The sequence below is a fragment of the Alligator mississippiensis genome, chromosome 6 (genome assembly GCF_030867095.1).
Source record: "Alligator mississippiensis isolate rAllMis1 chromosome 6, rAllMis1, whole genome shotgun sequence".
In the NCBI taxonomy this organism is placed as follows: Eukaryota; Metazoa; Chordata; order Crocodylia; family Alligatoridae; genus Alligator; species Alligator mississippiensis.
The window spans coordinates 57,306,372-57,332,588 of NC_081829.1; the positions used below are offsets into that span (position 1 = coordinate 57,306,372).

The following is a 26,217-nucleotide window of genomic DNA, read 5'->3' on the forward strand; positions in this document are numbered from 1 at the left end:
TGCCCCTCACGGCCCGGCCAGAGCTCGCGGGCCGCTCCTCAGCCCGCACCCAACTTCGCGGGGCCCGCGGCGGCGGCAGCGGGCGGCTGCGGTCGCTGTGCGCCGAGGCAGCGGCGTCTCATTGCCAGGTAATGAATATTTCAGCGCGAGCGAAACTGCCCCGGGCGGATGTCATGGCAGTTGCTGCTTTGGTGACTGCCAATCCCCCAAAGAGAAGCGGGGGAGGGACGGGCCAGGTTCGGCGCAGGCGGCTGCCCTGCCCTGCCCTGCGCTGCGCTCCCCACCGCGCAGCTCGCCCGCCGCCTTTTACCTTCCCGACGCGCCGGGCTGGCTCTGCCTTCAATTTCGGTTGTGCCGCGGCCGCTGGCTGGAGGAGGCGGCTCCCGCCCGCCCTTCCTCTGCCTTCAAGCGCCCCCTCTCTGCTCCGCGAGCCGAGCCGGCAGCGCCGCGCCCCGCGCTCGAGGCGGGCCCCAGGCTGGGCCGGAGCGCACGGGTGCAGCGCTGCTCCCAGGCGCGCAGTTGCACAGAGATGCGTGCTTCAAACCCGCCCTTCCCCGCGGGCCGGCATCTCTCTTCAGGGCGGCGCGCTCCTGCTCAACTGGTGGAGTCACTTATATGCCTGAGGGACATACTCAGTCTCCCCAGGCCCTTGATTTTTAACCGCATACATCCTCACCTAGCCTCATCTCCTGTTTTCTTTTCCCTCCTTAACTTGTCCGAAGAGACTTTTCTCTGCTGTGGAGAACTTGTAAAGAAGCCAGGAGGCAAGAACTCCTGGGGGTGATTATCTTTTCTTGGACCGCCTGCCTGGTAGGGATAGACAAGCTTTCAGGTGTCCCAGTTTGTTCCAACCACTAAAAGAGATGGCCCACAAGAATTCTTGCCTCTCACCCATTTCCTGGGCCATCACAGCAACAGTCCCTCAATACTACTCAAGCATCCAAAATATTATTTAAAAAAAAAAAAAGTTATTAGCATTAGCCTCAGGCTTATTATCACTTAGTATGAAAAGCTGCAGAGAGATTGTTAAGTCAGCAGCATAAACTGCTTTGAACAAAGTCAACTCCACCAGCTTCCCATAATTCTGAACTAGTAATTGTGTACATACATAACCTTCTGCTTGGCCTTTCTGTTATTAGCTGTTTACATCATGTTTTACAGCCTCAGTACTCAAAGCAAATGAGAGTGGACGTGGTGACATGATGGACATAAATCCTACCCAAACATGAAATATCAGGCATCGGCTTCAGTTAACAATAGTGCTGCTCCTATCTTCCTTGCTCTCCAGTGCTCAAGGCTGCAATGCCTTTTCCCTACTTTGTGAGAGGCTCCTATTTCTATCTTTCCTATCGTTGGCTACTCCACACACACGTGTAACGGGTCTGTGCATTATTCACTTAGCTGCACAACAGTGCCACTCCCAATTTGGTGCCTATCCTTTTCACTGCAACAAAGGTTGACTATCTGTAAGTGGATTAAGTACACAGGTTAAGTGCACAGCTTCTTTGAGCCCCACTGTCTACTTTGTAACTAATTGCCTTCTGGTTAACCACACCAGAAACAGGGTAGGGGAAGCAGCTGTCAAGGGACTGCTATTAGAAGCCTTGACAATGACACTAGATAGCTAATCAGTTCATGGCTGTCATCTCCCCTTATTTTTAAGGCTTCTAATAGCAGCATAAACTGTCAGAAGTCTCAAAAAAAAATCAGGGGAACAAGTCAGTATCAGGGTTGATAACACTGTGGTACTAATAGCACTGTAAACCAGTGGCTCTCAACCTTTTTTGTACCCGGACCGATTTGTAACCATCAATGGCCAGTCCCAACCCAGTGCCTCTCACTCCTGACCCTCTACACCCACCCTCTAGTGTGTGGGGATGTGGAGCAGGGGGGGGCCCAAGCAGCCCCTTGCAGTCTGGAACTCTGGCAGCCTACAAGGGAAAAGCCTTGGTTTCCCACATTTTTCTCCTTTAAAGAAGAATCCATTTTTAAAGTTTGCTCAGGACCCTGTCTCATATTCTTGCAGCCTACTTTTGGGTCACAACACATGGGCTGAGAAATACGGCTGTGAACAGTGCTGGATAAATACACAGTTTGGGTAAGTGCATAGTCTTTTTTAGCCTGACTGGAGTATGCTGTATCTATGATTTTCAGGATGGAAAAGGCAATTAAGCCTTCCCTGTACCTATAGATGCCCAACTGGAAAAATGGTTTCCTGAAAAGCATGAAATTGTCTATACAAATAACATTAAAAAATATAGCTTTCTATTTAATAGCAGATGACAGGGGCTGAGCAGCATCCAAACACAGACATTCTGAGTGCCCTGAAACACGGAGGAAACCACCTTGGTGCATTCTCTTGCAATGACAATGAGAAGAAGAAGAGTGAATAGTGTTTACCTTGTTTACAAATCAGGCTAAATTTAGGAGCAAAGCAACAGGTGATGACTATATGGAGATCAAAGTGGTATAGCACTCACAGGTACAGTTAATTGTTTCCCTGATGTTGCTAGTCACTACTGCCCCCTTGCATTTAAGAGAGCTAAAGTTAGCTGTCATGTCCTTTCACCCCACTACACCTCATAAACTTGAGAGTGAATTGCAGTATTTCTACAAGTAAGGCAGTTATAATCCATCCCAGGAGGGGATAGAGATGAGGGCAGACACTGAACACCTTTCCCCACATAGTTTGCCAATACCCTTCCACCCTAATTCACACCAGCCTGGCTGTTTCAGACCTGGCCTACCCACAATGCTGTATTGTAGTCCAATACTGAACTCTCACATCATAGTCCTAAAGTATGTCAGCCTAGTAGTTAGACTTCAGCACTGAGTTTCTGTGCAGTAGAGATTGACCACCAATCCACCCATTTGACCCCATGCTTTGTCCCTTCTGGCATACCAGTGTTGTGAAGGCAAACCTCCTGCTTTGAGAACACCTTTGTATGAGTGGCACCTGAGGAATATTAGCGGCAGGTAGCCTGATTAAGCTTAGGCCTCTTCTGAACAAGGGCAGGCAATTATATCATTATCTAACTGTGGGGTGCTTATTGAGTTGGAGAGGAGGAACATCCACTGTAGACTAAAAGGAGGTTAGCAATGCCATGTCACCTGTGAACAATCTGAACTCCAAGGGGAAAGGTTAGCACCTTAATTTGCTGTTCTAGGGAGATTTCTAGTCAAGCATTCTGAATAGTCTTGTTCTTCAAAACTGCAAAATGATGCTGCATCAAAAATAAAGTAACTTTTAATTGGATCGTTCCAGTTTTATTTTGGTTAAAAGGAGAACAAGGCCTGGTAAGAGATATCAGATAGGAGTTTGCATGACATTAATAACCTCCACAAACTGTTCTGGTGTAAAACATCAGAGGTAATACAGTTGTTAGACCATCTGTGACTACAAAAGCTTTGCAGCAGTCTCTCAGCCACACTACATGTTGACATGTGTGCAGTGCCTGCACCACTAGAGGAAATAGCACAAGTCATTGTTTCTAATGGCCTCAGGTTAATCTGCCTCTGCTGTGATGCAGCTGTTGGCTCTGCAGGTTCTTGAAGGCTCAGATGCCATGGCCAGTGTTTCTAGTACAGCTGAAGGAGAAGTAAACACTTAAAACAGGAGTCTACATGAACCTTCTGCTTTAGGGCTGCTGAGTAAAGTGTGGTACATTAAAGCAAACCACCATATACATTTTCTCTAAGCCCTTCTCTGTTACCAAACATATTAGACTTCGATTTATGAAACCTACATTTTAAACACCCTCTTAAGAGCAGCTGTTGACAGCTAGAAAGCTCTTCATTGCATAGTTAATAAGAAGTGATGATAGAGTTGGCTCATCCAGTCCAGCTGCCTGTCCTACCCATCCCCTGCAGTGAACCTTTTAAGGTTATTTAATCTTTGCAGTGAAGACCAGGTCACTTGTTTCAGGTTTTAAATATCTGCAATATTGGACATAGTGAATTTTGCTTCAGAAGCAACCCCATAAATATCACTCCTAGAAGTAGGTATGGGAGCATTTGAGAAATGGAGTATGGCAGAGGTTGTCCCCTGTGCCCTGGGAGGTGGGTATTTTATGATGATGAAGATCATGTTTCATATTCTAAAGAGCACCCACTCCCCCAACATCCTCTTTCTGTAATTATGGCCACTTTGGAGCACAAAAAACAGCATTGCAGGAAATAGACCATCCGTTCATGCATACCAGTAGAAGGGAAGTATTGCTGCTGAAGATTATAAATGTGCACTACAAGGGGGAAGACGTGATTTATCATAGAAACACTGCCCACCTTAGACTGAAATAACATTATGATGTTAAGTTCTCATTTAGAGTCCGGTAGGTGGAGTCCTGTGCTGCAGGAGCAGCAGTGCTGTAAAGTGGTCACTCAAAACTTCTATTAGTATTAAGCCCTGAGAGCAGAATCCACTGCCTGTTACTGTTGGAGATTTGGCTTGTAAGTGGGGCCAGCCCCACTGAGATCAGAGGGATGTTTAGCTCACCTGGAGTAAACTGAAATGCTGTCTAATAATGGATAGATGAAGGTCAGAAAGTTCCAGCTCATACTTATGTTAATCATGCCTCTTCCTGGGGCTTTCATATGTTGCTAGCTTTCTCCCATCCTGACCTCTTCAGGGCAGGTCTAGTTCTTTTTTTGCCCCTCCCCCCAATGACATGAGACAAATGCTTTTGGAATATGCAAGTAAATAGTAAAAGTAGACTCCAGCCCCATCCATTAAACACCAGAAAATTATTAGGGTACAAAACAGAAGAAAACCAAAATAAGGAATTTAAATTCAAAGCTATTTAGAGATAAGTCTCAGGACTGGCCATTTGCAGTTACTCTCACCTCACACAGCTGATGGCTTACTTAATGACTTCATGATAAATTCAGGTCAGTGTTTCTATTTAAATAAAGTGCAGTTCTCTTATATTTAATCATCATCATTCCCTCCAGTTCATATCATACAGCTTCACAAAACACCATTCAGCATATAACCTTGGCTGATTTGTTTTATATTACATATGGATTTGGAGATTGTGGTCTATTTTAAAGAAGTCAGCAGGTCTTTCTGTAGCATCCTTCTAAGTAACAATACTATTATATGACTAATTATCATGTCACACCCAGTGCTTCCTTAGTTTGGGCTGCAGCAACCTTCCTACTGCTAAGGCAGTCAAACAGAGACTTTAAGTTATTGCAGTGCATAAAAGCTCTAAACAATTACTATCAGTGTAGCCAAGATGGTCAGAAGGACTTGCACTGAAGCAGTTTTGCACATTTCAGTTCAGGGCTGATGAGGGATATAAATCTTAAAACTGGATGAAGTATTTGTGAAAGAAGTATGGGTTGGATGAATGGACCATAAGGTGGATAAAAAACTGACTGGAGCATCAGGCTCGGGGTAATAATCAATTCCTTGTTGTCTAGCTGACAGCTGGTATTAAGTGAAATACCCCAGGGGTCAGTTCTGGGGCCCATTTTGTTCAATATCTTTATCAACCTGGAAGATGGGATGGAGTGCACCCTTGGGCAAGTTTGCAGATAACACTATGCTGTGGGGAGTGACAGATACGCTGGAGGGTAGGGCTAGGATTCAGAGTGACCTAGACAAATCGGAACTGCATTCAGTTTTGGGGCCCCACTACAGAAAGGATGTGGATAAATTGGAGAGAGCCCAGCAGAGGGCAACAAAAATGGTGAGGGAGCTGGGGGACTTGACTTCTGAGGAAAGACTGAGGGAACTGGGCTTATTTAGTCTGTAGAAGAGAAAACTGAGAGGGGATTCAATAGCAGCCTTCAGATACCTGAAGTGGGGTTTGAAAGAGGATGGAACTAGACTGTTCTCAGTGGTGGCAGATGACAGCACAAGGAGCAATGGTCTCAAGTTGCAGCAAGGGAAGTTTAGGTTAGATATTAGGAAGAATTTTCTCACTAGGAGGGTTGTAAAACACTGGAAGAGGTTACCCAGAGAGGTTGTCCCATGATGCAGAAAGAAAGATGAGAAGTCATAATATGTTTAATCACAGTCTGTGTTTAAACAAGAGTACTTAAATAAAAAAAGCAGCTATAAATACCAAAGTAGACAGTTCTACACAGCTGGACTTCCACTTTTGTCTCCCTTGTTATCCAGGACCACATAGAGTTTGGAACCCTGTTCAATACATAGACATCTAGTGGCTGAATAAAATAGTGTACTGACACATACTTTAAATTTCCTTTCTTTTTCTTACATCCCTATTCGTTTAGATTTACTGCAACCTGGAGTGATCTTTTCTCTGTTTGCCCAAAGCCTACACTTTTCTAAAGAAAATAAAACTTACATAAAAGACCCACAAATCTGCCATTAGAACTCCCTTTCGCTTGCACATTGTATTACTTTCCCTCAACTTTAGTCTGTTTTTGCCCATTTTGATTGAAGCCTCTTCAGCAACAACACCTTCCTATGTGTTTGTACAGCACTGGGCACAAAGGGACCTTCATCCAGTCTGAAGTGCTCAGGTGCTACTACGCTACAAAACAACATTCCAGGAACAATAAGTTTGTCAAGACAAAACAAAGTGACAGGTTGCTGGCATAGACTGTTTGAGTGGAATCAACTAATATTTTTGCTATCAATAATTCTACTATAATCAAAATAATCCCTCTGTTCAGGTGACAAATGGAGAGCCTTGCCCTCTACCATCTCAAATTCATCATTACTTCTTACTTGGTTTCCTCATCTGGATGTCCTTTGAGGTTCATCATTAAGATTATATGGTAATTCCAAAGATTCCCCAAAACACAACATCATTCTACTTGCCAAGAAGTAGTACTAGCCATAACAAAAGCAGAACGGTCTAATTGTGGGAATAGAAATTCCCACAATTAATGCCATTCTTCAGACAACAGCACTTCAAAGGGCAGGTTACATATATGCACTACAATATAGTGTTCTTCCCATACCTCACCTCTATCCCTTCCAATCTGGGACATGCCTATTTGATATACTAATCAGATCAAATTTACTAAATTCTGAGAATTATTTGCAACTAAATTTGTCTGATTTGTGGCTGTGGTGGTGCAACATGTCTTGATGTTCTGGCCCCTCATGCAATGAGGGTTAGGATTTTTACATTTCAAAACAGTGTCTTTTGTAACTTCTTTCTACATTGACTGCCAGCCTGTCACTGCTTTCAGAATAGGAGGGGGGAAAGGGAGCAGAAGGAGTTTGGCCAGGGTTTTTTTCAGTCCCTGCTTGTGGGTGTGGGGAGTGTATTGGAGCACCCCCTCCTCTCCCCAAGGTGAGGGGCTCCAATTCACCTACCCACCTTTCCTCACTCCCGTTCTGAAAACAGGGACAGGCTGGTGGAGAGGAGAGGTCATTGCTAAGGAAAACCAGCTGTGGGCTCTAGGCAGCAGCTATATTCCCTTCCCTCCTGGAAGCAACAGTGAACTTCTGTTTGGTCCTGGGGAACCATGTAATTCAGAATGCTTCCTGCAAAGTGTTCTGAGTTAGTGCGGAGCTGTACTTCTGTCTGCACCCCAAGTCCTGTTAGTAAGAAACTATGAAAGACCCTTAAATCAGTGTAACTCAGATTGTCCCTCACAATCTCCCAGATTCCAGGCCAAAAATCATACATAGTACTACTTCTTGGCAAGTAGAATGATGCTGTGTTTTGGGGATCTTTGGAATTAACCAGAGGCACAGAGATGTTAATGGACTTGGGAATAAGTATCAAGCCAGAGACCCTCAGCCCATCTGGAATGGACTTGAGTATACTGCTCTGAAAATCCTGACTCTGTGGATGCAGCAGCATAGCAGTATTCCAAAGACTGAAAAGTTATTAGTTTCAAGTACAGTGAAATCTGATTAATTAATCACTGAAATAACTTGTTGTTATAGTTGCATTAGGTAGTTTACAACTTCCCCACCAGACGCTCATTAGACTCTACACAACATACTTTGGCTAATTAGTTTTCTGTTAAAATGTAGCCGTGTCCATAAATGTTAAAATCAATGGAATTTGCTCCTGGTAATTAGTTGGCTTAAAAGTTACTGACGTATGCCTACCATAGCACCAAGTCAAAGCAGCTTGCAAAACACTTGCAAAACATTGGATATTCTTCAGCTTTACTTGGCTCAAAGAGACACAGGCAATTTTGAAGAATTATCTTCTATTTTGGCAATGAGTGCATAGCAAAAAATCTTTAACTGATTATTTTACTTCTGCATAATCATGTTATCCTCATATAGGGAACACTCTGAATTTTTGTAGCAAGAAACATTAAGCATTTATCTGTGTAATCATGTAGTTCTCATATACAAAGCCAGAGTTTGTACAAGTACCATTTGGAATTTTCTTAATATATTTCTTTATTGCAAATGTCAAAAATCAAACTTTATTGTGTTTTTATATGGAATGCAAATATAATGAAAATGACCAGCTAATGAAGTTCATCACTTGTGGATAATCACTCGTAATCATGATTACTAATCCCCTTGGAGTGGCAAATTAACTAAATTTTACTGTAGATAGTGGAGATCTTTTAAGTAACTGGTGCTTATTGGAATGGTACAGAAGGTGTTTGTAAAATTTCTCATCATCATTCACTTGGACTGGAATTTCTCATTTTCAGTAGTTTTGTACAATGCTAAGCACACAAGTAGCCCTGTAGGAAGGTGAATATATCTAACAAAAACTTGATATTAAAGAAGGTCCCAAGATTTAAGAAGTTCAAAGAAAAACAAGGATGAAGTATCTTTACAGCTGCTACCCAAAGAACTTGAGGCTTCTCTCTCAAGTCTGTGACACAGCTATGGTAGTAATTTCCTGTGAATTGGAAATGTTAGCAGCTTGACAGAATGGCAACAATTCAGTGATCACTGGTACTAAAATGGGAGATCTTGAGTGAGATTTTGCAGCCATATCCCATTTTGGACCTGGATTACTGTACCTTTAAACTCCTGTTTATGCTGCATGAGATTGATGAGAAGCCTTACCAATTCCCAGTTTTCTCCCAGTTTTGATCCTTACATTTTAAAAACATTATTTCTTTTCCATGACACATTGCTAACATCACCACCAGTACAGTAAAAAGTGCCATCTACAGGCCAGCTATAAACATGGCAGCCTATTAATTCTGCAGCTTCCCGGAAGATGCTGGATTTACCCTCTTCTCAGCTATATGAGTTGTCCTGTGGGCTAAGGATGCCAACACTGGGGGTATTAGAGTACTGGGGATACATCCCCTAACACATCCAATTCTTTGGGGCAGAGGTATCTCCATGTATTTCTTTAAAGCCTAGAACAAGGAAACCCTAACCCTGGATAGGTTCTCTCTGCATTATGGTAGTATAAATAACATTAATACATGTAATAGACAGGATTAGAAGATGCATTTCTAGGAACTGCTTATTTGCAGTACTAGCTCCATTGTTTTGGGTACTGTACAAACACAGCAGAGAGCCAGTCCTTCTCCTAAGGAACTCACAAACTAAATGTTTCTCTCCACAGCAGAGACCTAACAAGGATTTTTGGTCCCCTCAGCAGAGATGCCAAAGAACAAGGGTGAAGAAAGGGAGAGCGAGTAACCATCAGAAAGTCTTACCCGACTCTGAAGACTCAAAGACCACATCTGTTGCCACCGTGATGCAGGCTTCCCACATGAGGCTGCTGGTACCATCATATGGGCAATCCCTCTAAATCAGCACCTGAAGCTGGTGTCCCACTTGCAAACCCTTCTGCTCCATGGTATGTACTCCTTTGAAGTTAAATTATGGAAACAAGGAGGGAAAGGTAGAGGGTAAGCTCATTGCAGAAGACAACATAGGTAGGACAGGTAGGATGGAAAAAAGATACTCCCCAAAACAGTCCTGTTTGACAAAGGCATATGGTACTTTCCTGACTCACTTCAAAAACCCTACCAAGACCCTATAAAATATGCCTTTCCTCAGGGCAGCTACAGTCCATGTGCTGACCAGGAGCAACAGAGGTCTGTCTTTGCCTATAAACAGTAAGAACAAGTTTGATTTGGTCCTGGTTTCAGTTTCTTTCTCTGGACTGGAATGTGGAAGAGGATCAGACTTTAGAATCATACTCATTTACTTGTTTGAGGCCACCCCCCCATGGATTTACCAGGCAAAGAGAGGTGAGAGGATATGCAGTTAAGGGGTGCTTCCAGATGAACTACCAGTGTAGATGCCAAGACCAGGAACAAAACAGAAAATTAAGTGACCCATTTCCTCCCTCACTCTCTAGTTGCTGTAGAGTTCTTATGTGCCCAGAAAAAGAGCGCAACTGGCAAGGAGGAGGATAGAACCAGGAGTCCCAGCTGTACAAGGGCACTGGTGGTGCCCTTGTCTCCTGGCTCTGTGCTTCGTGGCATGTTGTAGGGTGTCTCTCATAGGGTTGTTTGTGGGTGTTGGACCCTTCTCTGGACAGTTGCATACCCCTGTTCCCTCTTCTCTCCACCACTTACAGTGCTTTCCTTCTTATTGCTTACTCCAGAGAGGAGTAAACAAGTAGCCTCTGCTCATCCCATCCCCAATAGGGTCAAAATCTGAGCTTCAGGTCTGATAGGTCCTTGGTCCTTTTACCCCATCACAGCCCTTATTGAGTTTCCAGTACAGCCCAAGTGGGACAATAAGATCTGCAAGGACAGAATCCCCAAAAGATTCCTTTGCCAAACACCAGCACCAATGACTGTGCCTCTTTCTCTCCAGTTACCAGCATCCAGCAAGAGAAAGTATAGCAATAGAAGGCACAGTTTCCTTTGCAAAGGAATGGCAGATACATGTTTGGCTGCCAGCAAGCCTTTCTAGAATGGAGCACCTACATGATCATCACCACTGGCCCAAGGCAAGGGATAGACATGACACTTTTACCAGTATAAGTGATTGGAAACCAATTTATGCCCAGAACAGAACAGTCATTCAGGATACATAGACCGGTTTAAAAATGGTAGAACCCAGTCTAAGATTTGTACCCTCTCCCCTACATCAATGGGCAAATGTATGTTCTGTCCACTACTGATCTAAACTATGCTGCTTACAAAAAACCTTGCAACTTAGGTGGATTCTGCCTTGGGCTTTTTGAATGTCTGTACCTAACCATTTAAGTGAGGGCAGGGGATGGAAACACAGAGAAGAACTGGCAACATGGTAGGACGAAAAAAAGAACTTGGCTAAAAAAACAGTACCAAGCAACATTTTGAATTACATGCTGAAGCTTTGAGTAGTCAACTGCTTCTGTCACAGCAAGGAACCAAATTGTACACACAAAGATCAGCCTACATCTTCACCTCTGGCAATTCTCTCTCATTCCTACTTGCTACAGTTGTTCAAGATGCTTTACTTCCCCACAAAGAGGAAGTGGAACCCACATTAGTCCCCAACCAAGGAGCTGACTCTGGAGTTAAAAGCAGGGGGAAAAAATATCACAAAACTAACTAGGATCCATCCCCCTTGCTATTCTATGGACTCAGGGCCTTGATTACTCCAGGCTCTTTAGACCAATGGCTCTTAACATTGTAAGGCTCAAGGCACTCCTCAATAACTTTTCAGAATGTAGTTGCACCCCATTTAAACACAGATTTCTTACAGTGTTTACTTTCTCGTACCCCAAGGCACGCTTAAAAGAATCTGATGGGGTGGTAGGGCATCCTCAAGAGCATGGCACAGGTGCTGCACTGTGCTCCAAGTGACAGGCTGCTTGGCAGGGCAGACTGGGGAGCTTCAAGGTGGCTCATTAGACTCCTGAAGGGAGCAGCTGTCCCTGCAGGGAGTAGAAAGGAATGACAGTGGCTGAAGCTAGTGTCAGATGAAGGCAGCAGGAGACTACCATGCTTTGTCCTTTCCATGGTTTGCCCCCACTCTGTACCTGAGGAATGAATGCAGCCCCGGAAAGCCGGGTCATTCCCCATGGCCCCTCCCATGGGCTCTGGGAGCATGGCAGAAACTGAGGGAGGAGCCAGGTTGACAAAGCATGGTCCTATGTCTACCCACCTATGCCAGAGCAGCAGGGCAGTTGGTGTAGGGTCTACACTTTTCTGGTAGGGAAAGCTAGTAGGAAGGGCTGCAGGAAGCACTTCTGGGAAAGACATGGGGTTCCTCACATGTTCTTGTTTCATTTAGACTTGCTCTGAGCAGAAATAGATGGTGTAGACAGTGCTGGCATTTTACTACCAGCATTGCTACTACTTGGGCCACCATCATAGTAGGAGAGACAGACAGAGAGAATCCCTGCCCCAAAGATCTTACAATACCACTCACCATGGGGGCTCTGGGACTCAGGTAGTGCCTGTAGCAGCTCACACGTTCTCCCTGCTCCAGATGTGGCACTACCTGTGTTGATTACTCCTCTCTACCCAGCCCTTCTCCACATGTGTCCCTGCTCATCTCACCTGAACTAATTCAGTGTGCATGTCTCTTAGGAGAAGGAGTGTCTAGTTGATAGGACCTCCTGGTATACCACATTGTAGTTGGGACTTCCACTTGGTAAGTGCTCAGGTTCTTCTTCCCCTAGGCCAGCACCAAAGACAATCTTCCTTGCAGCCTCTGAGGCCTCCCTCCATTTTCCCCACTCATTTTTCCTGGATCTGGGTCCAAGCCCCCCTGAGTCCTTTGCCACTGGGGCCCTTCCTTTATACAACTCTCAGGGGCGTGGCCTCCAGCCTGCCTGGTTCTCCTTAAAGAGTCATGTCCCTTTTTCCCTGGAATGGGACTAGAAGGGGCCCTGTTATAGTGCCATGAAGATAAAGCAACAGAGAGATATCAGCCAGAGTCTCCAACCAGTAGGAGAAACTATAGAGCTTGGCCAAAGCAGGGACCTCTTAGCATTCAGACAGCTCTCTATGGTTTCAATGGGACAATCTCTGCTTTGTGACAATTGACTGTTTGCCCCAACCCTTTCTTTCTTCATACTTTCATCTTAGCATGGCTTAAAGCAACCAACATTTTAATTATGGACTCCATAACACAGTCTCAGACACTCCTCAGAGCTCCAGAATCAGAAGTAGCCTACACCACTTCCAGTTAGTGTAATGGTGCTAGTGTAGTCCTGCCAAGGAGCCAATTGGCATCTGGAGGCAGGTAACCCATGACTACCGCCCAAACTGGAAACAGGATAGCCACATACCTGTGATATCAGGAAGCCTGCTTTGTAGCTGCTGAAAGAAGTTAATGAAACATTACCTGGTGCAGTGGGAATAGGCAGTGGAGTCAGCTAATTTTCAGGACAAAAATCCCATTTCAAGGACTCCTTAGGAACACTGATCCACAGGTTCAAAATTCAGGACCATCCTATAAAATTTGGGACAGTTGGTTGCTTTAACTTCATTGCACACTTACCCCTTTTCTCCTCCATTACCCTGTCCCCCTCACCCATGTTTCTTTCCATTTATCTGATTCCCTTCATCCACCACCCCATATAAATCCACCCACCCTCTTCCCCACCAAATACCTTGCAGAACTAGCATGCTACTTCCTGCATGATAATGTTCACCATCTGCGTGTGATCTTCCTTTTCGCCAACCCTGTGTCTGTCTTGCCTAATTTAATTGTAAGTAAGCTCTTTGGGACTGCCTACTTTGACTGTATGCACAGTGCTGACTACAATGGGACCCTATTCCTGCTGGCCCTTATACACTTCTGTAATAAACACCAGTCATTCAAATAGGCAAGATAAGCCCTTATTATGTAAATTGCTATCTTAAAACAAATAGCCTTGCATATCCTTAAAATATACCTAACACTTTAGGCATTTAACACAGACCAACAGGGGGACTTTGAAGAGTCTTTGGTTAATTTCCTTCTCCTCAGATGGTAGGCTGATAATGGAGCCATGCAAATTCTTGTCACAAATTCCAGAAACATCCAGAAAGGAAATTATCATTATCCCTATTTTACAGACATGAAACTGAGGAACAGATATGAAATAATTTATCTGGCCAAAGTCAAACTGGAACTTTGGGGAAGACCCAAAAACCCACCTCCCCGGCATCTTAGTTCAGTGACTTAATTATGGGACTATTCAGTCAGTTTTAGGGATGCATTATTGACACATGTTTCCTCTACAGTTTTGCAGTGTTTAGTTCTGACCTCCCTCCATGTGTATACCCCAAATAAAGGGAAAAATAAAGTTGGCCAGAAAGGCAAGAAACAAAACCATATACAAGTGTAATGCATAAAGCTAAGGGATGTGTCATAAAGAAGCTTTCTGCACACAACTGCTTAGTTATTCTATGTCCACTGGTATAAAAGCATGTAAGTGAAAATAAGACAGCTCATATGGCAGGGTGAAATAGTCAAGCTCAACTTAACCTATGAAGAGCAGTTGCTACTATGTAGGGGCAAAGATCGGTTTGCCCTAGTTTCTCTCTAAGGTGATTAATTTACAACAGGTGTAAAAGTTCTGGAGGCAATGCTGAAATGGATCACATTTACCTACACGACTGTTTAATCTCCCGTATGTTGCATTTTACAGAACCACCTCTGCAAGCTATGAGAAACAGATGCTTAAACCAGGGGTTTCTTCCTTGCAGCTCATCTTTCTTCTGCTTACTCTTGCGATAAAGGCAGTAGCCAGACACTGTTGAAGTGGATAAAGTTGTCCCCTTTGGAGGATTAAAAGAACTTTCCACCATATTGTCAGGCAGAAGGGGAAGTCAAGTTGGAAGGAAAAGGCTATACTGAAAAGCAGAATGAAACCATCAACAGATGGTTGGGGTTTGTTTGTTTGTAACCCCACATTTCGAGTTGGCTCCAGTTCTAAAGTCCCTTTTCAATTGAAAGTCTTCTGCTTTATATTAAAAACTTTTGTCAAAGCAAACATTATGATTTCTGCCATTGCATAGCAGTCAGGCTATGCAGAACAAATACTGCTGTAGCTAATGGGTATCACTCACATTTACAAAGTCTAGAATCTATATTAAGTTTTTGGGGGTGAAGACTATTCATAAAAACGTGTTGATTACATTGCAGGCAGATAAGTGGCCTATTTAAATTATGCCCAGACAGATATATGAACATTGGAATTCATACTTAGCCATCTCCTGTTATAGTTCTATCCCCCCTCTGATTATAGTGTGATAAATTAGAAAACTTTCCTAGCTCAGTCAGTTCTTCCAACGCAGTCCAACAGAGCACAAGCCCATCTAATCGGGAGCTGCAGTCCTTCACCATCTGTTTAGAACCTAATTACAAATGCAAGCAAATAATGTGCTTTACAATTGCACCAGTAAATGCTGTAAATGATTTAAATGCATGCATATGCTCCCTGCAGAATTCAACATGAATCTGTGGCTTCATCTCTTAACATTAAACACACAAATCAAAGGAAAAAAGTACGCACATCTGACTACAGAATGCCCTTGTGATGGCGATTTTTATATCTTTTTCTTTTTTTTGGATGGTAAGCAGGGTTTTTTTGTAACTACTAATTTGACTGCATTTTCTTTGGTTCCTTTTCAAAAACCGTTTATCACCGTCGTGCAAGTATAGTACAAATTACTCCATAAAACATGCAGAAGGAAAGCAGAAGCAGCGAGTCAGAGGGTGACCCTGCAGATGGCGGCCTACCATTTCAAAGTGGAATTTGTCTATAGGCGAAACCCTAGAAGAAGAAATGATCCTCTCTAGAGGAGTGCAGTCAGATCATCTGCCATGGAATTCTGCCATCACTACTGGCCTGATACAAAGGCTACCAAGACTTCCTATTGACTTCAGTGAGCTTCAATTTAGGCTCTGGGACCACACAAATTTCAGAACTTGAGCTCAGTTTCCAGGCCTTGCTCCGCTATTAGCTCATTTTAAAAATCAACAGCATTCTAAAACATTGTTTTAGGTGCAGTGTGTATCTGCCTGTGAGATGCAGGCTGCTAACTTGAGGTATGCTGTAGTGGGGTGGGGTGAAACTGCCAAGCCAGCACAGCTTAAAAGCGTGGAAAAATAGGGGCAATATTTAATAAAATAATTTCAACTGACTAGAGCTGTCCCAGGCCTCAGGAGCATGCATTGTCCTTGACTGTAGAGGTCAATGCAGCAGGGTCTCTAAATGCAGCTAGTGATGTGCTGCTCAAGGGAGGTCAGAGAGCAATGACTTGAGAGACCTGTCTGTAATAGGGAAATCTCTTAACATTCAGCTGGAATCAGTGCAGTGATGAAAAGCACCAAGTCTCCCAGGGCTCCCTCCTATGAATCAAGCTGACACAAAAGCAGCAATTAGGAGTGAGGTCACAGTGGCTGGCCTGGGGACAGCCATAGGGAGAAATATGCATAGAGCTCATAAGGAAACGTGAATTTCACAATTGGATTGTATGGGCAGGCAGTTTATTTACTTGATGCATGTGAAATCAAACTGGCACAGGGACATGATTCAGAACCTTAACAGAGAACCTAGGCTAAGTGCACAGCTGGAAAAGACAATGAAAAACCATATTAACCTCACATGGATTTCAGAGATGGCTCATCAAACAGTGGGAAAGATTTTCCATGGAAAAAAAAAATTTAAGTTTTGGAAATTGGACAGGCCTTGACCTGTTCTGTTGTGACAAGAATTTACATGACTCCATTATCAGCCTACCATAAGAGAAGGAAATTAACTCAGGATACTTCAAAGTCCCACTGTTGGTTTTTGTTAAATGCCTAAATCATTAGGCGTATTTTAGGGACATGCAAGACTATTTGCTTTACAATAGCAATTGCAATAACTATACTGTTTATTAGGACTGCAGTATAGCCAGTGGATTGGGCTTAGGAGACCTGATTTTTATTTCCACTTCCGCCAGTTGCCTTGTGCATGTCTTTGGACTGAATTATTTCCTTTTCTTTTATCTCAGTTTCCCTATCTAAAAAGTGGGGAATGTATGCACATGATGTAAATTCTTAGAAGATTTGCATGGATTCACCCTCACTTATCTTAATCCAAAGGCAAAATGACTTGAGACATTTGGAGTAAGGTTGGACATTGTGGATAGCCTGAGATACCTATTGTGCTTGTGTCAGTCCACACTGCTGTGCCACATTATTTGAAGAAAAGGGGCACATCTGCCAGGTTTAGTCTGTTGCCTCCAGCATCCAGGGTAGACTCAGGCCCTGAAAAAAAGATGAGCATATCTCCTTTACCTTAAGTTTGAACCAGGGGGGACCCTCAGCCTGTAAACCAATACCCGAGACTAGGGTATGGCTGCCCCCATGGAAAAGCAACTACCTGGAACCATCAGTGAGGGTTGACATAGACAGTGAGGCCCTGTGCCAAAGAGTACATCCATCCCATGACATTGACTTCTACCCAAGACTCTTCAGGGGTACATGTTACAGCCCAAAGAGTGGGGTAATGATACTGACCTCTTCTGAAAACACTTTGAGCTTGAAGAATGCTACATCAGAGGTAGGTTGAAGTAGATTTCCCCTTGTACTTCTGGATTCCAAGATTTACTAGTGTCAAAGGTGGGATGCACATTTCACGTGCTTTCTTCTCTTGAAGCTCATAGAGTGCAGGGAGAATTTGTAATTCATCAGTTTTAAAGCAGGGTTGACTAACAGCTGAGTGCCATAGTAAACATCTAGTATGTTTTAATAAAAATGCAAAAAATTACCTTCTAAAAGTTTTTTTTTTAATTGTTGTAATTGATTTCACTAGATCATCTAAAGCTGAGGTCATAACATGTGGCCCACAGGCTGGATCCAGGCCACAGAGCTACTGGATCTGGCTTGCAGAGATGGAGGACTTTGTCTACGCCCATGCCCGCACCTGGGGCTAAATAGCAAAGAGCTGAGACAGAACAGGACAAATTCCAGCTCCACCCGTTCTGCTGCTGCTTCTCTTTTCACCCCTGCCTACCCTCCACAAGGCTGCAGTGTGGACAAAGCTTAATCTAGCTGGTGAGGGGCTGTGCTGGAGCTGGGCATTTTCCAGCTGTGGCCATGCCTCAGATGGAAGACCAGGGGTAGGAGAGAGGGGACTGGGGGAATGGGTGGTGGTGCAAGCACAGCTCCCAGCTGCCTGGCTCTGTTGTGAGGAAAGGGAAAGCCATCCACTGCCAAAGTCACCAGCCTATGTTGGACTGGAACCGGGTTGTTCCAGTCTTCACTTTGAAAAGATTGCCAGCCACCAATCTAAAGAATGACTTTGTCTAGCACTACAGAGAACACTATTTATCAGATCATTCTGGTATCACAGATTCATAGAAGTAGGGTCGGAAGGGACCCTGTAGATCATCAAGTCCAACCCCCTGCCCTGGGCAGGAGAGAAAACTGGGCTTAAATGACCCCAGCCAGGTAGACGTCAAGCCTCCTCTTAAAGACCCCTAGGGTAGGAGCCATCACCACTTCCCTTTGAAGTTGGCGCCAGATCCTAGCCACCCTGACTGTGAAGTAGTGCCTTCGGATGTCTAGTCTAAACCTACTCTCCAACAACTTGTGGCCGTTATTCCTTGTTACCCCAGGGGATGCTAGGGGGAACAGGGTCTCCCCCAAACCCTGCTGGTCCCCCCTGGTGAGTTTATAGACCGCCACCAGGTCCCCCCTCAGCCTTCTCTTGTGAAGGCTGAACAGGTTCAGGTCCCATAGCCTCTCTTCATAGGGTCTGCCCTGCTGTCCCCAGATCATGCGGGTGGCCCTCCTCTGAACCCTCTCGATGCTGTCCACATCCCTCCTGAAGTGTGGCGCCCAGAACTGGACGCAGTACTCCAGCTGTGGCCTAACCAGTGTCACATAGAGGGGGAGGATCACCTCCTTGGCCCTGCTTGAGATGCATCTTTGGATGCATGACAAGGTATGGTTAGCCCTACTGACCGTGACCTCACATTGTTGGCCCATGTTCATCTTGGAGTCAGTAATGACTCCACGATTTCTTTCTGCCACTGTGCTCTCAAGAAGGGAGTTTTCCAGCTTGTAAGTGTGCTGCTGGTTCCTACTGCCCAAGTGCAGCACCCTGCACTTGTCAGTATTGAAACCCATCCATTTTCATTAGCCCAACCCTGTAACCTGCCTAGGACTTGCTGTAATCTGTCCTTCCCTACTAGCATGCCCACCTCACCCTAAATCTTGGTATCATCAGCAAATTTAAACAGGCTGCTTTTTACCGCATCGTCCAAGTCACTAATAAAGAAATAGAACAGTGTGGGCTCAAGGACTGAGCCCAGGGGGACTCCGCTGCCCACTTCCCTCCAGGTCAAAAAAGACCCATCCACCACTACCCTCTGAGTACGACCCATCAGCCAATTTGCAATCCATCTGACTGTATAGGCATCAATGCCACAGTCACCTAGTTTTTTGATGAGAATGGGGTGGGAGACAGTGTCAAAGGCCTTGCTGAAGTCCAGAAAGACTACATCCACCCCGACACCTGTGTCCAATGCTTTTGTGACCTGATCGTAGAAGGCAATCAGGTTGGTTTGACATGACCTGCCCCTAATGAAACCGTGCTGGTTGCCCTTGAGCATCATTCCTGCTGCTGGCCCATCACAGATGTGCTGCTTGATGATCTTCTCAAAGAGTTTCCCCAGGATTGAAGTAAGACTAATGGGCCTAGAGTTGCTCAGGTCCTCCCTCTTCCCTTTTTTGAAGATGGGGACCATGTTGTCTTTCTTCCAGTTATCTGGCACGTGGCCAGAGCACCATGAGTGCTGGTAAAGCTGTGCCAGGGGCCCCACAATAACCCCCTCCAATTCCCTCAACACCCCAGGGTGGAGAGTATCTGAACCTGCTGATTTGAACACGTCCAGCCCCTCCAGAAGCTCTCTAACCCGGTCCTCCCTGACCTTAGCCCTGGCAGCGTTTCTCCCGAGTCCATCTGGATTCTTGGACTTGGAGTCCCGGTCCCTGCACAAGAAAATGGAGGCAAAGAATTTGTTAAAGAGGTCTGCTTTCTCCTCTGGTACAACCACCAGATTGTCAAACATATCCTGCAGGGGCCCCACATTACCCGGTGCCTTCTTCATTCTCCCTATATATTTTAAAAAGGACTTTTTATTATCTTTGATCCTTGACGCTAGCCCTAGCTCCATATCTGCCTTAGCTTTTCTAACAGCCCCCCCTACAGACCCAAGCAGTGGAGATATACTCCTCTTTGGTGATAGCCCTTCCCTTCTACCAGGTGTACACCTCCTTTTTCGCAATCAGGCATTCACAAATGCCCTTGGTGAGCCAGGGGGGCTTTTGGGCACTCTTGCCCCCCTTGCTTCTTGGGATTGTCACCCCTTGTACTCTGAGTATCATCTCCTTAAGGAATGACCACTCATCTTGGGCACTGAGTTCCCCTACTCTCGAGGACCCCAGTGCCTCTCCCACTAATCTCAACTCATTGAAGTTGGCCCTCTTAAAGTCTAGGGCTACTGCCTTGCTACAGGCCCTTGGGACCCCGTGCTGGATGGTGAATTCCAGCAAGTGATGATCGCTATCGCCCAGGTGGTCAAGAACCTGGAGCCCTCTTATCAGGACATTGCCTGTGGTCAGAACCAGGTCCAGCAGGGCATTCCCCCTGGTGGGACTGTACACCTCCTAAGTTAAGTGGAGGTCCTTTATCTCGGCCAGGAACCTCTGTGAGCAGTCCAACCTGGCTGACTGCTCCTCCCAGCAGGTATCTCAGTACCTCAGCCTTTAACTCCTCCCTCCCCTTTCCCCAAGGTAGAGAAGTAACATTATTCTCCTCTTTACAGATGGGGAACTGAGGCATGCAAAAAAGTAAATGCCTTGCCTAAGATCACAGAGTAACTTCCAACAGAGTGAGTCTGTGGCAGTGCTGGATATTGAATGTGGGTTTCTTGAGTCCCCAGCTCACCATGTAACCATCACACTGTATTTCATCTTAGTAAGATGCACTGCTTTGGGTCCTGCTCAGCATTCTCAGAAAATTTCTGCTATCTTTCTGCTGACAGGTCATGTAATATTTTCTGGCCTTGGTTATTTGCCATTTGTACTTAAAAGTTTAAAAATACTCTTTCCAACTTTTATGGAGAAGCACCAACTCCTCTTTACCATCCCCAAGTTTCTGAAAGGATCAGAAGCACAATACATACTCTTGTGGCCTGTCCTGCCAGCATCAGCCTTGCTTGGGTTAAAAGAAGCTTCAAGTAAATTACTGAATAGTCACCTTCAGCCCTTGTAGCATGATATGATTAACTAACTATTTCTCCCACACACTGATAGCTGGATGTCAAGCCCAGCCTGGAATATCTTTACACAGTAGTGACTGTATAAATATCCTTGCCATGTGATTGCGCTGGAAAGACACCTTTCTTCACAGACAGTGTTTTCCAACCTGCCTAGTATTTCTGTTGCCATTCTTCTGCACATCCTTCTGTTTGATGTCTTGTATACAGTGTGGCAATTTACAGATTACATCAGATGTAGCTTTACCCATGCAATGTATGGAAAAATGACTTTCCTGCTGTTATATGCAATACAATATAAATTACTTGTCTCTTTCTGCAGTGGAATCACAGCCCATGCATGTGTTCAAACTGACTAGCACCATAGATCTTCTGGAGTGCTGTACTCTGACCAGTATTCTTCCATTTTATATATACACCTGATTCTGTCTACTGAATTGAGTCTCTATTGATTTTTCCCTTTGTTTCTCTAACTTCCTTACATTGGCAATACCAAGAAATACCTCCTTGTTTACTCACCTGCAAAATCATTAAGTGTATTCTCTGCACCTTCCATCATCTCATGTGAAGATACAGAAGTCTAACAAACTTAAGGCCCATGAACTGACTGTCCTTGAGCCTCACTCAGCATCCTACTGATAATTACGCTAAGCCTGAAACCATGTTCTGTCCAAGATAGTCTGATCTGGTACACAGAAGAGAAGTGGCACAGTTCAAATTTTTTATTGTCCTTATGCTTCACCAGCAAAAGACAGTTTTGATTGCAGATGTTTAGATAGCCAAATGATGTCAGTTGCGCTGGCCATTAATTACTGACATAAAAATCAGAGGTCAGGTTTTATGCTTTTACCCTCTTTCTCCATTTCTCTGTGAATAGTACTACTGCTGTAAGACTAAGGCCCATAAGGCTTACTTCAGGAATCAGAAGATCTACAGTCATTAAGATGCTCAAAGTTGCTAGAGAAGGGGAAATATAAAGAAGGGTGATAGATGGTAGAGAAATTTGGAGAAGAAAATCATGCAAATATTGAGCGTGCCAGGTCTCTACAGAGGCATATACACAGGGAAAAAACCATAATTTGGTTTCAAATCAGAGTACAGTACACATCTGAGCTGTAAAAACAGCTAGTTCTTGTTTGATTGATCTTAGAAGTAGAACCCATGTGTATCTCAAGGTAATATCAATGCACTCTGGACCCCAGCATTTAGATTGGATTTTATCAGTAGTGCTATTAGATAATTGGGTTTTGTTTCAAGAGATAACTCATCTCCCTTCGTAACTTTAAATCAAATGCAAAGTAGCCAGTACACGAGCCAAAAGTCATATTACCCATTGATAAGGGGGTACCCAACTCATAAGCAGAGGGATCTACAAGGAAGAAAAATCCAAAATAAGCTGAAGCCTTTAAAAAATCCATTGACCTTGCTTAGATACCCAAAACACAGGGAGCTGACAATTTCTTGAGATGAACTCTGAAACATTTGAAATAGTATTGGTGGATGCATAGGTGACTGGTAGGGGATGCACAGGGGTGCACGTGCCCCTCCGATGGCAGACACTGATGCTGTCGGTAGGGCTGGTGCCCCCTTGACAGGGTCGGTGGCTCCTGCAGGTGCCCCCCCCCCCCCGATTCAGGAGGCAGCAGTCACTCATGGGTGGATGCATCTACACATGCAATTAGGGTGAACAAATTAATTTCTCTTGGGTGCAGCATTTACATGTGTGCCCATGACTGCAGCATGTTGAACCAGGGTGGAGCAGCCCTGGCCTGGCAGGGAACCTGGGGGTCAGCATTGTGCAGCAGAGGAACTGGCCGGGGCATGAGGGTGGTATAGTGTGGGGCTAGCCAGGAGGGATCCCCTGCACTGTATCACCCTCAGCCAGCCCCAGTCACCATCTACATGTGCATTGTGCTGGTGTAAATTACTTCACTATCGGATAGTACTTGTTCCAGTCAGTACTAGTCTAGGGTGGAGTTAATTTACTGTGCCCTGATATAGGTCTACACACTGGTGACACATGCACGTGCACCCCCTGAGCTAGGATGGAGATTCCACAACCTCTCGGTAACCTGTTCCAGTGCTTTATTACCCTCCTAGTGAGAAGGTTTTTCCTAATATCTAACCTAAACTTCCCCTAACAGTATTTAGAGAAACTTAGGTCTCTGAAATGACTGTTGGGGGCAGAAGTACAAATGTCATAAGTTACACTTTAAACACCGATAGAAGCCAATATGCATTGGCCTTGGCCAAACCATATGCTTCCTCAGAGGCCTAGGAAGTTACTTTAGCACCTGGGCTAGAGTGGGAGCGGGAAGGAGATTATGCTGACCACTGGAGAGTGGGGAAACGGGGTGGGAGAGAAGGGAAGGGGAACAGAATCTTATGTCTCTCTGCACTCAGGCAGCAGCTGCTAGTGCTCTGGCTGCTGATGTAGTAGTGTAGGCTACCACTGGGGGACAGGCTCACTGCATGTCAGCTGCAACCGCCCTGAGGCACAGACTTCCTGGGAGCCACCTCTGGTGCCCCATTTTCTTCTCCCCTTTCCCACTCCCCCATACAAGATATGTTACTAGGTACAGGGCTGTGTTTGCAGTGGCAAGTATTTCTCTGGAGGGAGGGCAAGTATTTCTCTTTTCACCTGTCCTCTTATCCCCAGATACACTCCTGGGTAAGGGCAATCATTTGTCTGGTTCCTATGGCAGGACATGGGAGGGGGTGCCAATAAGTTGGCACACAACATGGCTGGTGTCCCACTCACCTCCCCATAGGAGTGCCAGTATTCTTTCCATGTTTCATGTATACCATGCCAAGTTATACGCAATAAAGCTCTTCACATGCCCAGTACATTTTTCACTCATGTCTGGATTTTGTGTTTTTAAATTATTTAAAAAGTTGAACTGTGTGTGTACTACCAATGATCCTAGACTAAATACTGAGAGAAAAAAGAAAACATTTAGCTTGGGCCCAGTACTGCTTTCAGTCATGTTATATACTAGCCATGTATTATTCTGTAAATAAAATAATAAAAGCTAGCAGCTGTAGATGCTTTGTGAAAAGTGAACTGCAGCTTTTAAAATCTTATCTAGTGTTACTGCCCATGCTGACCTCAGCAAAGATACGGCTCCAGAACACTGGACGCTGGTTTAGCAGCTAGGCCAGCTAGAATTGGCAAGTGCTGTATTTACTCCATTCCAAGATGATGTGTCCCTTCCCCCTCTCCCCCCTCAGTTAACATGGAGGCAGGCCACTGCTGTGGCTTTGCCTCCAGCTCCAACCCTAGGTTGGGGCCAGAGCTGCAGCTGCTGCCTGCCCACTGCTGCATTGTGTCCCCCTGCCTCTTCCTCACCTCCCACAGCCTTCCTCCTCCCCCACACCTTATCTGTCCTCCAGTACTGGCAGGCTCTGTCCCCACTCCAGTGTGGGGGTATGGAGCATAGCCCTGTAGCAGTGGCTTGGAGTCAGCACTGCTGCTATGGGGCTGGGTTGGGGCTGTGCCCCAGGCTAGGGCAGGGATGGAGCCTGCTGGCACAGAGAAAGGGTAAGAGGGGCCCTAAGGGTGGAGGGAGTCACCCACAAGGGGGCTAGCTGCTTGCCCCCCCACCTGCTCCCTACTTCCTGCCCCCCCACCAGCTCCTCAACCACATGACCCTTACAGCCTGCATTCTCTGCTGCAGTGGTTGTGGGGATAAATTTAAGAAAATTCTCCAATAATTAGATTCTGTACATGGAAAATTGTAACAAATTTATAAATGTTCCCATGGATAGAATCTAATTATTGAAGGGTCCTCTTAAATTCAGGATTCTTTTGAATTTGGGTAAATATGATATTAAACAGTGAGATAGTTAAAGTTAATTCTTAACTTTCCATGCCAAAGCCCCAAATCCTTTGCTTATCCTTCACAACAATGGCAGGGAATAGGCACCAATGTCACATGGCCACAGCCCTCTTGCAAAAAATCATTGTTGTACTGATGATCTAAGCTCAGAATCCCCAAACAGACCATTCCTTAGCACTATTTTCCAATTGTGGGGCTAGTGTTTTTCTACCATGTGGACACCAACACACTAGGAACTAGATGGAGACATTTAAATTCAGTCTATGCAACCTACCAACTGGGGTGGATTTAGCACTGTGACTAGAAGCAAAAAAAATTTGGTATTTTTCTATCAAGTCATTGAGTTATCAGTTCACAGATTAAGTATTTTCTAAACTTAGTCTCTCCAGATGCATCAACTGTAATAGCAAGTTATAAAATTATGCCTTAGCCTCCTAGTTAATTTCTTTAATAACATCACTCTATACAATCTTGGAATTAAATTATAATAAGTGCTTTTAGTTTGGTTTGTGCTTCATATAAACTTTAAATGTATTAAAAAGCCATTTCCTTTGAAGACAATCTTTAGCATTAAAAGATCTCTTCATTCCAACAGGCCACACTTATCTAATACGGAGGAGCTTCGTAATTTTTTCCTTCCCTTAGTCACTTTACTTCAATTAACTGATCTTATATTTCACATTATGGATTTTAGTAAACATAAAATATCTCCTCCCATAAATGTCTACCTTTATAGAACTTTCTCCTCAGCATATACTGAAGCACTTAAAAAATATCTGAAAGTGTTATCAGCACTTAAGTTCTTTAACTGGGTAATCTTGGGCTAGGTACGAGAAAAAGAAAATTAACATCCAATCACATGAACAGAATTAACAATCCAGAGATACAGGTAAAAACTGACTTTTCATTCCATCCAGGAAGAGCACACACCAACTGCTGCAGCTTCCTTAGCCTGACGAAGGGTTTTTGAACCCGAAAGCTTGCTTAATAACTATTCTCCAACCATTTGGGTTGGTCTAATAAAAGATATCAAATTCACCCAAGGAACCTTGTCAGGTAAAAACTGTAGCACTGGAGGCTTAAAAATAATTGGTAAAGATATTATTCAGTCTACTGTACTACTACCAGTAAAAGACAGGTGGTTAAATCTAGGAGAGCACAGTGTATGACCCTAACCTTCAACAGTGTCAGAAGAGAGAAGGACGAGACCTCCTGCTAATGCTTGGTTTGGAAAGACTCTAACAATACGGCTTCCCCACCTACTTCCTGAACAACCTACCTCACAGTTTAG

The 26,217-nt window shown here is 44.5% G+C and overlaps 1 protein-coding gene and 1 long non-coding RNA gene across 2 annotated transcripts in view; one reads left to right on the forward strand and one right to left on the reverse strand.

Moving 5' to 3' along the window:
• The window catches only part of CDH23 (cadherin related 23), a 565,943-nt gene extending 564,634 nt beyond the window's left edge, over positions 1-1,309 (reverse strand). Inside the window, exon 1 of the mRNA XM_059729899.1 lies at positions 1,220-1,309. Coding sequence (XP_059585882.1) covers positions 1,220-1,241 — 22 coding nt within the window. The 5' untranslated portion in view covers positions 1,242-1,309. The remainder of the gene's footprint in view (positions 1-1,219) is intronic.
• On the forward strand, positions 63-24,080 carry LOC132251176 (uncharacterized). The gene is made up of 3 exons (XR_009463052.1): positions 63-128; positions 2,027-2,098; positions 9,525-24,080. It is a non-coding gene; the product is annotated as an uncharacterized LOC132251176 (long non-coding RNA).
• The last annotated feature ends 2,137 nt before the right edge of the window (positions 24,081-26,217 follow it).